This window comes from Poecilia reticulata, chromosome 4 (genome assembly GCF_904066995.2).
Source record: "Poecilia reticulata chromosome 4, P_reticulata-male-v2, whole genome shotgun sequence".
Taxonomy (NCBI): domain Eukaryota; kingdom Metazoa; phylum Chordata; class Actinopteri; order Cyprinodontiformes; family Poeciliidae; genus Poecilia; species Poecilia reticulata.
In genome coordinates, this window is record NC_088833.1 from 13,492,527 (window position 1) to 13,505,141 (window position 12,615).

At 42.6% G+C, this 12,615-nt stretch overlaps 1 protein-coding gene and 1 long non-coding RNA gene across 2 annotated transcripts; one reads left to right on the forward strand and one right to left on the reverse strand.

Annotated features, from left to right (window-relative positions):
* Positions 1-815: 815 nt before the first annotated feature.
* Positions 816-10,732, reverse strand: LOC145551431 (terminal uridylyltransferase 4-like). Its single transcript, XM_081606271.1, has 5 exons — positions 10,292-10,732; positions 3,002-3,115; positions 2,857-2,934; positions 1,094-1,271; positions 816-1,012 (listed from the first exon to the last, which is right to left on the reverse strand). Exons 2-5 carry the CDS (start codon positions 3,056-3,058, stop codon positions 891-893), a joined length of 435 nt encoding a protein of 144 aa, XP_081462397.1. The 5' UTR covers positions 3,059-3,115; positions 10,292-10,732; the 3' UTR covers positions 816-890.
* LOC145551430 (uncharacterized) lies at positions 3,334-3,781 on the forward strand. Its single transcript, XR_014087268.1, has 2 exons — positions 3,334-3,536; positions 3,669-3,781. It is a non-coding gene; the product is annotated as an uncharacterized LOC145551430 (long non-coding RNA).
* Positions 10,733-12,615: the final 1,883 nt, after the last annotated feature.

Below are 12,615 nucleotides of genomic sequence, written 5' to 3' on the forward strand. Positions count from 1 at the left end.
CAGTGGTAAATGGCCTAGCACGGTGGCATTTTAGCATTTTGCTCCACAGGGACCTCTACTCTCAGCCTTTTAGGCCAGTCACAGTTCTCCAAATCCTCTGGATGCAGGACCAGAGAGTTACAGAAAAAGACATATATATATATATATATATATATATATATATATATATATATATATATATATATATATATATATATATATATAACGTATATATATAACGTAAAAGACTAATCTTTTACGTGTCATCCATAGCCGCGTTAACTTAGTGAAACATATAAATGTAGGTATTAATTTCGTGCTATGATCCACAGCAAATTGATCTGTATTCTCCAAGCTACGCAGACTCGTTGCCATAGCAACTGACAACAATGCCACTTGAGTTTTAGGATTGAACACCAAAAAACATTCAAGAATTTTTCACACAGAACAGAACATTTAGTTTGTTGTTGTATGTTAATCTACAGAAATGCTGAATAAAACACTGAACTTTGATACTTTTTGATAACTAGAATCAATTCCATGCTGAATCGAACTGAAATAAGTTTTGTTTAAAGCTTTTCTAGCATCGTTTTGTACGCGGTGATAAACTTGGCTCTGGCCTCCGCTGTAATAAAGACGATATAACAGAAAATATAAACGGATAATACATAAAAACTAGTTAGATGTGAAAAATATATTCAGTCAAAAAAAAGAACAGACTGGAAACATTGAAGCTGCAAAGTGTAACTTTCATAAAAGTATTTTTTTAAATATTTGCCCCATCTGTGAAAAGAAAAAAACTGATTTTTCTGTGAACTGGATTAACATATTTGCTTCATTCGGTGAGATGAATCTTTAGTTTTTACTCATCAAACTGCATCTGCTGGTTCAGCTCTGGTTTCATTTGACCTCTAAAGTATCTCAGATGATGTACGGCTGATGAAGTGCAGATTTAATAAACGTGAGTTTTGCTTTTCAGACTTACTTTTACGCGACACTCCAGCACCGAGATTATGATTCAAGTCAAACGGATCTGGGAACAGAAAACATGTTAAAAGTTAATCAAACCGCCGGCGGAGCTCAGCAGCAGGTGAAAGCAAAGCGGCCCGGTCACCTTCGATGGCGATGCATTTGCTGGTCCACTGCTTCTCGAACGTGGTGAGGCGTTTGTGCTGCCGGATGCTGATGACGTGCTCCTTGAAGTCAAACTCTTCGGTGTAGAAGCGAAGCAGGCCGAGCCACAGCTCCCCCACCGACTCGGTGTTGGGCTGCTGGTCGGCCAGCCGCTGACGCTGCGCGACAAGAACAAGGCTGAGAAACCTGCCGCCGTGTAAATGTGTCACACCAGCCGATAATTATTGACGAGTTTATTTGTTTTAAATATCTGAATTAAATATTGAAATATCTGTCTTTCCCCTTTCATCCAGTTTTCACTTTATGCTGTTTTTCTTATTTTTAAGCAGTTACAAGCGACAGTGAGGAAACTTGAAACTGCTGCTGTGCAAGTTACCCAGCAGGCCGTTGCTAGGCAACCGGAGTTCGAAGGGAACTTCAAACTGCTTTTTACCCAGCAGGCCGTTGCTAGGCAACCGGATTCAGAGGGGAACTCCAAACTGCTTTTTACCCAGCAGGCCGTTGCTAGGCAACCGGATTCAGAGGGGAACTCCAAACTGCTTTTTACCCAGCAGGCCGTTGCTAGGCAACCGGATTCAGAGGGGAACTCCAAACTGCTTTTTACCCAGCAGGCCGTTTCTAGGCAACCGGAGTTGGAAGGGAACTCCAAACTGCTTTTTAACCAGCAGGCCGTTGCTAGGCAACCGGATTCAGAGGGGAACTCCAAACTGCTTTTTACCCAGCAGGCCGTTGAAGCAACCAAAGAGTGAGTGAGTTGGTTGACTCCAACCCGGCTTCACTCGCCGTGAGAGGTGGAGCAGCTAAAGTCTTTCCTCTGCCTACATCCCCCAGAATGCTGTGCGGTTCTGGATCAAAGCTCAGTGAATATTCTATCAGATGTCTGTAGATTAGGGCTGTTGTAAATGATTATTTTAGTAATTGAGTAATCTATAGATTTTTCTTACGATTAATCGAGTAATCGGATAAAAACAATTATGAAATAAAATATTGGTAAATCTTCCATAACACCAGTGTTACTATCGGATATCAACATCAGTCTATTTTTTCCACATTTGAGCTTCCCTACCAGTTACTTTTTTGTAGACCGGGGGAGAAACACGGGATATTTACGGCTCCTCCGTTCAGAAACTCATCTACCAGCCATGTTCCGCCTCCCGTTTGTTCAGACCGGGATGATATAATTTTATTGTGCGGTTCGTCCGTAAAGCTGCTCTTACCCTGTAAGCATCAACCCTCAGCCGCCCGCCATGTTCAGTCTCTCCGCTCACCTGTATAAATCCTCCTCAGCTTCTTCCCGCCGTTCAACCAGCAGCTCCGGAGCAGAAATGCTGCTGGACTCCCGGCATCGCGCCGTCATTTTAAGGATGTTTATTGGTCCCACAAAAACGATGAAAACCCGGAATTATCACCAATCAGTAAAATCCCTGCGGGCCGAACTTGAAGATTGGACGTTATGCCGCTAACACGTAGCTTCCGTCAACAACTCAGAGGCGGAAGTCAGAGCTCCGCGCAACGCAAATAATGTTCCGGCTGAAACACGGGGCGCTAAATGATAAAACATAAATTAACGAAGCTTCGAGGCAGGTCGATTTTCCTCGAGGAATTTTAATAATTGAGGTACTCGAATCACTCGAGGAATCGTTTCAGCCCTACTGTAGATATCGATCAGGTGTCCGATTGACACATATTGTTGGCGATTTATCGTCCAGCCCTGCATCAGACCGGATGTCAGAGAATCCTCACCAGCTGGTCCAGGTCGTCACAGAAGAAAGCGTTCCAGCCGTCCACCATCCGCTGGGGAACCGTCTGTCCGTCGAAGATCTGGAGCAGGGAAGCTGAAAGGTTAGCTCACGTTTCAGGCCACGGTCAAAGATCAGAGGGTTTTTACCTCCTGCAGGACGGGGATGACCGGCGGCTGCCTCTGCTGCAGGAAGTAGAGAACCATCAGGATGTAGGCGTAAGACGAGAGGCTTCCTCTGGAGGCGTCGCCGATGTCGCACCGCTGAGGAGACACAGACCGTCAGAGTCCAACAACTGAAGCATGTGACATTGAACAGACAGTGAGAAAGAGAAAGAGATTTAGATTAAAAAAGATAAAAACATAAAACCCCTTTTAGGCCTTCAGTTAAACGTCGTTTAACTGGGACTCTAACTCTCTGGGACTTTAGTCAAAAACCCCGTTTGACAAGGACTCCAACCTCTAGGTTTTTAGTTAAACGTTGTTGTTAAGTTAAAACAGCGATTGATGTATTTGAGTGCATTACCATCTCCACCCAACTGGCACACGCCTCACAGAAAATCAAGCGCACCCATCTCTCTCATTCAGGCCTTCAGGAGCTTATAAAGTAACCGGGCACACCTGTGTTCAGTATGTACCCTTCAAACAAAGAACTCAGCTTCAAGCTCCTGCAGAGACACCACTGGTATGAGTTGTATATTAAATCATTGAACTTGCTTTCAGAAGAATTAATCGAACGTGTTGAGGAAAGTTTGTTTGTTCATCAACTTAAAAAAGTAGATTGGAATTTGTAATTAATTTTGTCATTTGTTTGTAGGTTTTCAACCTGCTTGGTGACTCTGTCTACTGTGACCACTTAATATAAAATCATGGTGGTCCTGTATGAGATCTAAAGACAAAAGAGAAGAGAAATAAAAAACATGTCACTGAGATGAGTTGTTTCCGGCGTCTCTTTGATGGGAGCAAGCCTTTTCAAGTTTGGGCAGAAGCTGAGGAGGCTTGGGCAGACCGGAAAACTTGACAGTTGAAAACCAATGCGAAACCAATTGGAAACCAATTGGAAACCAGTCGGACACCAACTGACCTGATGACCAGGAAATCCTGATTAAGGAGGGCTTCGACGGATTAACTCAAGGAGGACATCAGGTCGTCGCAGCTGTACAATTCACAATGGCTGAAGAAATGTTTGGAAAGTCACTGAAACAATTGAAGCTGGATCGCACCATGGCAAAATCTTCCTTCACCAAGCAAGCAAACTTCCTAAGCAGAAAAGCTGCCAACATGACAGAGATGGAACTGCGAGAGGAGTTCAAAAAGCTAAGCTCTGATGCCAGACATGTAAGTGATTCAAATGATGATTACAAAGCTGGACTATTAGAGCTGGAAGATGAAGCTGGTGAGCTTGATAAACAGCAAGAAGCTGATTTTGAAAAGACTATCAATGACTGTGAATCAAAATTTGATGAAGTCAAACAAATAGTTCAGTCTAATTTGTGGGAAAAATATGGTCAAGATGGGCTCTATACTGCAATCCAGGAGGCAGAAAAGGCTTGCAATGTTGCTTCTGACATAGAGGTCTTGACTGTGAATAAAACTGCATATGAAGTGCAGCTGTCCTTTGTAGAGAATATGATCCAGGAATCTGTTAAAGGTTTTGTGACCTGGGAAATATGGATTCCAGTAAAAGAAAGGGGCAGTATAGAGGACAGAGTAAAACAAATTAAATTGATGAAAAATAAACTTCAAACAAGAAAATCACAGTTTGCTATAGCACAAACAATTTCAGAGGAGAAGAGGAAATCAGATGCAGCTCAGGGAGATCTTGCATCTTTACCTCTACTAGCTCAATCTGCACCCATTGTAAAGATCAGACCTATTTGTCTACCAAAATTTCATGGCTGTAAAAGAAACTTTCACAGATGGAGGAAAGACTGGGAAAGCCTGCAGAAGCAGGGAGAACCAAGTGGCTCAATTGAAGTGAAAAAGTTCCAGTTATTGGATAGTGTAGATGAAAGGATCTGTCATGAATTACACCTGTCTGCGTATGATACTGCGGCGGATATGTTCCGAGTCATGGAAAATAGGTATGGCGATAAGTCAAGTATTGCTTTAGAAATCATTGAAGAGCTTGAGAAGATCCCACCCCTTAAAGCAAACCAGCCAAGGAAGGTGATAAATCTTATACAAAAAATTGAAAAGGCTCTAGTTGATTTAACAGAGCTAGGAAACATTGGAGCAATGAAAAACCCTCTGGTTATTAAATCTCTAGAGAGCAAACTTCCTGATGTTATAAAGAGAGACTGGCTAGTTTTTATGGTTAACCCTGCTAATGCAGTAACTCCAGTTAATCATTTTGATAGTCTTCTTAGATTTCTGAAGACACAGGAGGAAGTTCTAGAAAAACTAGAGCAACTTGGAGTGAGTGAAAAAGTTGAAAAGAAGTTTGAGAGGCGACATGCTTTTACTCGAGTCGCAAGAACCAATCATGCCTGTATTGTTTGTGGAGACACAAGACATGGAGATAAGATATTCTTCTGTAAACAGTTCAAAGCAATGAATGTTTGACTGGGACTCTAACCCTCTGGGACTTTAGTGAAACGTTGTTTAACTGGGAAGTTTTCCGGGGGGCTTTACATCATTAAAACATAAACAGTGAGAAAGAGAAATAAAAAGAAATGAATAAATAGATAAAAAGTAAAGGTAAAAACATTAAAAACATCAAAAACATCAAAACCCGCACTCTAACCCTAATTTAGCCATAAGCAACTTAAACAAGTTGAGATTTAAAGGCACCCAGTGTTTCAGCTGTTTTACAGTTTTCTGGAAGTTTGTTCCAGATTTGTGGTGCGTAGAAACTAAATTCTGCTTCTCCTCGTTTTGTTCTGGTTCTGCATGCAGAGCAGAACCAGAACCTGCAAGTCACTTTATGCTGCGGTGCTAAGAGTAAACAGGAGATCTCGCAAAGGGGCGATTCATAAACACACAGTGAAGAGGCTGAGAGGTTAGAGAATGAGAAAAGGTACAAAAATAAATAAGAAGGTGAGATTAAACATAAAATTATTTGGCTCATCTGCTTGGTGCATCATCCTTGTCACTGATTCAAATGTAAAAAAAAAATCTTAATTGCTAGATGTTAAATATTTTCCTTATGAACAAAACGAGCAATTAAGGCAAGATATGATATGTTTAAGGGGATCCTCCTCAGTGACTGTTCAAAATACATCCAGCAGAGGCTTAGAGACAGTTTATAAATGTGACTGATGTGTTTAACTTCTGAAAAAATATTCTATAAACACTTGTACTAATTTGTTTGTTTATGGGTATTGTCATAGGTAAAATCTTTGATTTTTACACGTATGTATGAGTTGAAAAACAGGACAAATACAAAACTTAAATTTATGCACATTTATTGACTTGCATTCACAGATTTAAATGTCTAACATGCATTTTTTTATTGACAGTAGTCCCACCTTACACATAACTCTGTTTCCATAGCAACTAAAACAAACAAGAACCTGACACAGGTTGTTTGACATCATCATGCCACCAATGTTCTCATCTATGATGTCATAAAGGTTCAAAAGATTATTATCATCATTTGGAATACAAGAATTTTCAGTTTGCCCTTCAGCTGCCTCTGGATCCACGTACAGAGAATTTCACACCCTTTCAAAATGATGCTAACAATCGGTTGGGGCCTGGGCTACTTAGCCTCAAAAGGAGTGGAGAAACTTCTTGGTCATCATAAAGAAGAAGTTGCCGAAGACCGAGACGAGGATATCAGGTGGAGATATTTTGGGTTTGAGGAGTTAATTCCAGAGGACCAAAGCCACGCGGACGTTTCCGCCAACATCGCCAGTGGCATTTCAGGTGTTGTGACGAGATTAACAAGTTTCACCCCTGAAGATGCCGTGGCTTTGGAGACCATCTGTGCAATGAATTGGGACACTTGCTCTGAGGACACAGATGAAGAAAAAGATGACATGGACGCTTCCACCAACCGTGTCAGTGCCGCTTCAGGGGTATTGACACCTTTACCTGATTTTACCCCTGAAGACACCGTGGCTTTTGCCACCAGATGTGAACTGGACTTAGAAACATGCCCTGAGGACGCAGATGAAGACCAAAGTGACATGGACGCTTCTGCCAACCTTGTTAGTGGCACTTCGGGTGTCTTGACAAGTTTGGAAACTTTTAGTGATGAAGCTCCTGTGGCTTTGGAAAACATCTGTGGACTCCACTTGGAAACGTGTCCAGGGGACGCAGACACTGATGTCTGTACAAGTGTCGATGTTCCCCTTGACGAAATGGACCTGGCCGTTGAAACGAGCTGTGACGGCCAGGAAGATGCGATAAATTTAGAACCAGTCTATGAGGATCCATTGGTAGAAGAGGCGTCTTCTGTTGATGGAAACTCAGAAGACGGAGTTCAGAATTACGCAGACCATTTTGATGGCATGGACGCTGCAGATACGGACGTCGCCTCAAAGGAAATCCCTTCTTCTGACACAGCTGCTGATAATGTTGTGGCACATTTTGAAGAAGTTTCTGAGCATTCTTCAGAAAAACCATCTTCTTCACAAATTCTCACAGAAGATGACATTGAATTCTTCAAAAATTATTACAGGAGGCTGGTTTCCTCTAGGAGATCATCCATCCGGGGATATTTAAATTTGGAGAATTACGTGCCACCTTTAGAGAGAATTTCTGAGTGTTCAACATCAGAAGAATTGGATTCTGAAGAAAGCTCAGAACATGTTCAAATTGAGCCACAACATCATGAAAGCAATGATGTTGAAGAAGTGGATGTTTCCTTTGAGGAAGTCCCTTCTGAAAGCAGAAATGCCGGACATTTAAGATCACGTGTTTCCAAGTGGCTTCGTGAGCAAGGCAGTAGGTTGGCTAATCTCCTACCAAGGAGAAAAGCCAGCAAGTAGCAGTTCACATTGGGCACATTTTGTGGAGCTGTTGGAGGGGTGCTGGAGAGTGTCCCTCCAAGAGACTTCCTTGTTCTGCTGGGGGATTTCAACACTCGCATGGGCACTCACAGTGAGACCTGGAGGCTTGTGGTTGAGAGGATCGGCCACCCTGATCTAAACCCGAGTAGTGTACTGTTATGTGACTTCTGTGCTCGTCATGGACTGTCCATAATGTACACCTTGTTCAAGCATACAGGTGTCCATATGTGCTCATAGCACAAGGACACCATGGCCACAGTTCTATGGTAGACATTGTTGTTTCCCATCTGATCTGTGGCTGTATGTCTTGGACTCTTGGGTGAAGACAGGCAGAGCTGTCCACTGACCACTCCCTGGTTGGTATCCTCCCAATCATCAGTCAACTTCCAGTCAAACCAGAGAGGCCCAAAAGTGTTGTGAGGATCCTGGCAGAGTCATCTGTGAAACAGAGCTTCAAATTTCACCTCTGGAAGAAGTTTGAACACATTTTGGAGAAAGTGGATAGAACATCGCCCCCAACTCCATTGTCAATGCGGCTTATCGGAGATGTGGCCACAAGATTTTCTGTGCCTGTTTTGGGGACAACCCTAAAATCAGCTCGTAGGCACCAGAAGGGAGGGATGCTCTCAAACCAAAGATAGAGAACTGTCAGGTCTTTTTGGACCGACTCTCTGGTAGCAGCTAATGGATACTGGCAGTCCAAATAGCATGCAGCTTGGGTGGTCGCTAAGGGAGAAACTCGGGTGTAGAGGAAGTTCCCAGAGCCCATGGAGAATGACTTGGACAGATCATCATAAATTGCGGTTTGTAGGTCATGAGGTTGACATAGTGGACCCATGACAAATACACCAAGTCCAGGCAGCACAGAGGCGAGAAGACTGCGGCGGACGGAGGCGAGAAGACTGCGGCGGACGGAGGCGAGAAGACTGCGGCGGACGGAGGCGAGAAGACTGCGGCGGACAGAGGCGAGAAGACTGCGGCGGACAGAGGCGAGAAGACTGCGGCGGACAGAGGCGAGAAGACTGCGGCGGACAGAGGCGAGGAGACTGCAGCTAGAAGACTGCGGCGAGAAGACTGCGGCGGACGGAGACGAGAAGACTGCGGCGGCAGGAGGCGAGGAGACTGCGGCGGACAGAGGCGAGAAGACTGCAGCTAGAAGACTGCGGCGAGAAGACTGCGGCGGACGGAGACGAGAAGACTGCGGCGGCAGGAGGCGAGGAGACTGCGGCGGACGGAGGAGAGAAGACTGCGGCGGACGGAGGAGAGGAGACTGCGGCGGACGGAGACGAGGAGACTGCGGCGGACGGAGACGAGGAGACTGCGGCGGCAGGAGGCGAGGAGACTGCGGCGGACGGAGGAGAGAAGACTGCGGCGGACGGAGACGAGGAGACTGCGGCGGACGGAGACGAGGAGACTGCGGCGGCAGGAGGCGAGGAGACTGCGGCGGCAGGAGGCGAGGAGACTGCGGCGGACGGAGACGAGAAGACTGCGGCGGACGGAGACGAGAAGACTGCGGCGGACGGAGACGAGAAGACTGCGGCGGACGGGGACGAGGAGACTGCGGCGGACGGAGACGAGGATACTGCGGCGGCAGGAGGCGAGAAGACTGCGGCGGATGGAGGCGAGAAGACTGCGGCGGACGGAGACGAGGAGACTGCGGCGGACGGTGACGAGGAGACAGACCAGAGACAGTCAGACTGCTTGGAAACCATGAGATACTGAGGCTGGCAGAATGGCTGGGGATGGTGATGGAGAATTTGTAAAAAATAAAATAAATATATAAAAAATAATATATTTCTTATCAAAATATGTATTTATGCTTTTATTTCTTGTCAAAAAAATATATACACACACAACATAATAATAAAGATAAATACATAACTAAAATAATAAAAATATAAAGAATAATATATTTCTTATCAAAATATGTATTTATGCTTTTATTTCTTATCAAAAATATATGTATACACACACAACATAATAAAAGATAAATATATAAATAAACAATATATATCCGACATGTATAAATGAAATTATATATATATATATATATATATATATATATATATATATATATATATATATATATATATATAACGTGAAAGACTAATCTTTTACGCGTCATCCATAGCCGCGTTACCTTAGTGAAACATATAAATGTAGGTATTAATTTCGTGCTATGATCCACAGCAAATTGATCTGTATTCTCCAAGCTACGCAGACTCGTTGCCATAGCAACTGACAACAATGCCACTTCAGTTTTAGGATTTAACACCAAAAAACATTCAAGAATTTTTCACACAGAACAGAACATTTAGTTTGTTGTTGTATGTTTTAGGCTTCATGTTTTATTAATAAATAATTGCTGTGGTGGATTAGCTACCGCTTCTACTTTACTGAATTATTTAAACATTAACTGTAGCCCACAAAACGCACATTTAAATAAAAAAAACTAAACTAAAACATCTTATTGCTGTCTTACCTTTACGTGTCAATGAAATCCATGCACCGCTAATTCTGCACAGGAATATCCGTTCATCCAAAGCCAAGTTTATCCTCGGCATCTTTTCTACTCCGTTTGAGAATCAAACTGTCTGGAAGTAAAACTTTCAGCTCCGGTGTTGGTTTTCCTTTAGTTATTATCTCCTGCTTCAATTAAAAATCCACTTTAGAAAACTGTTTAAGTTTAGAAATGTAGTCTTTCATGTTGACGTCGGAAGAGAGAAGAAAACAAATATATCGCTGTACTTTACTTATTTACTGTGTGGCTAGCTCCATGGCTAGCTCACCGTGTCTTACTCTGCAGTTGTGCAGTCACTATATCTGGGAACATGAGCGCCCCCAGCGGTGAGGCAAGAGAACTGCCTGCCTCACCTCCAGTCTGTTCTCTGCCGTTTCTTATCGCTCCTCCGCACACAAAACACGATACACACGCAGTTGGTAACAAAAAACACTGTACATTATTTACATAAGCGAAATTATGGAAAATCAGTCCATATATTAAATGTTTATTAGCCATTTTATTGCCGGCGTACAGACAGGATGAACATGCTGTCATTTAATGGCAGCCAGTGCAGTTAGCCAGAGGTTGCGCAATCCCAGGTGAGGCTCAGCTCGCTGCTGCCTCACCGGCTTCGCTTCTGAGCATTTGAATGGGAAAATGCGAAAATCCAGCGATTTTGAAGAAAAAGTAGTCAAAATTGGTTAAGCTAAGTAAAAAATAGATACTTTATAGTACAAAACAACAGGGTGAAAATAGAAATATAAATGATTTTATATTATTTTTCCATGATGACAGGTGAGGCTCTGCCTCACTTGCCTCCCCTGACCGCACGTCACTGGTTGGTTGGTTGGTTGGTTGGTTGGTTGGTTGGTTGGTAGGTAGGTAGGTAGGTAGGTAGGTAGGTAGGTAGGTAGGTAGGTAGGTAGGTAGGTAGGTAGGTAGGTAGGTATGCATGTATGCATGTATGCATGTATGTACACTGCTCAAAAAAATAAAGGGAACATTTAAACAACTCAATATAACTCCCAAGTAAATCAAATTTCTGTGAAATCAAACTGTCCACTTAGGAAGCAACACTGATTGACAACGGGAACCCTCGTCGGGTCAATCAGTGTTGCTTCCTAAGTGGACAGTTTGATTTCACATTAGTTTGATTTACTTGGAGTTATATTGTGTTGATTAAGTGTTCCCTTTATTTTTTTGAGCAGTATGTATGTACGATTTTATATTATTTTTCCATGACAGGTGAGGCTCTGCCTCACTTGCCTCCCCTGACCGCATGTCACTGGTATGTATGTATGTATGTATGTATGTATGTATGTATGTATGTATGTATGTATGTATGTATGTATGTATGTATGTATGTATGTATGTGTGTATGTATGTATGTATGTATGCATGTATGCATGTATGCATGTATGTATGTATGTATGTGCTGTAGGCTCCGTAGCCTGCCACAGTGCGGGCCCTCATTCTTCTATTTCTTATTAAAACATTTATTTTTGCTCTTATTTCTTCTTATGTCAGTTTTGGTCCTCCATACGCCTGACCCAACAGATTTAGCTGATGGACCATCACTGTTTGGGTCTTGCCTTGTGGCTCTATGCCTAATTTTTCCGTACACTTCCCATAAACTTAAATCTTTATCTCTGTGTGTGAGCTTTTATCTACAAACTCATGTGCTAAATGCTGTGTGTCCAGTATTTCTTCTCTGATTCTCGCAAACTTCTGGTTTTGTCTTCGAAGTTCACAAACGCTATTTAACGGAAGCTAGTGCTAACGGGTTAGCTAGCCTCCATTCAAATATCTACCCTTAAAATACTACGACTACATGTTCTATAACCTAAACTAATGTATTTGTTTTCATCTTATTCTCTACCGTCATCGTTACATTTCGTTTCTGTATGTTTCTTGTTTTTAAGGGGAAAAAAAAGGAAAAACGTGAAGTCAGGAAACGGAAGTGACGCTCAAACAGTTTTCACCCACTTCAAAGTAAGAGCATGATATGACCGTGTAATTACTGGCAGATTTCTTAACATGCGACAACCAAAATTCAAGATGTTGAACTTTATTCAAATGAAAGTTTACTAAACAGTCAGTTTAGAATTTATCCAGAAATATTAATTTAGGGGAAACTATTAAGTGTGCTGAACGCTAGCTAAAGTTTTTGCTAAAAGTTAGCATCCACTTAGCATTTTTTATATCCTGAATTAAACACCATTTCTAGTTATTACTAGGCTGCATTTCTAAAACTGTTTCAGCTTTTCTTGTCCTCTTGTAAGTAATGAAGAGCAACACCAGAC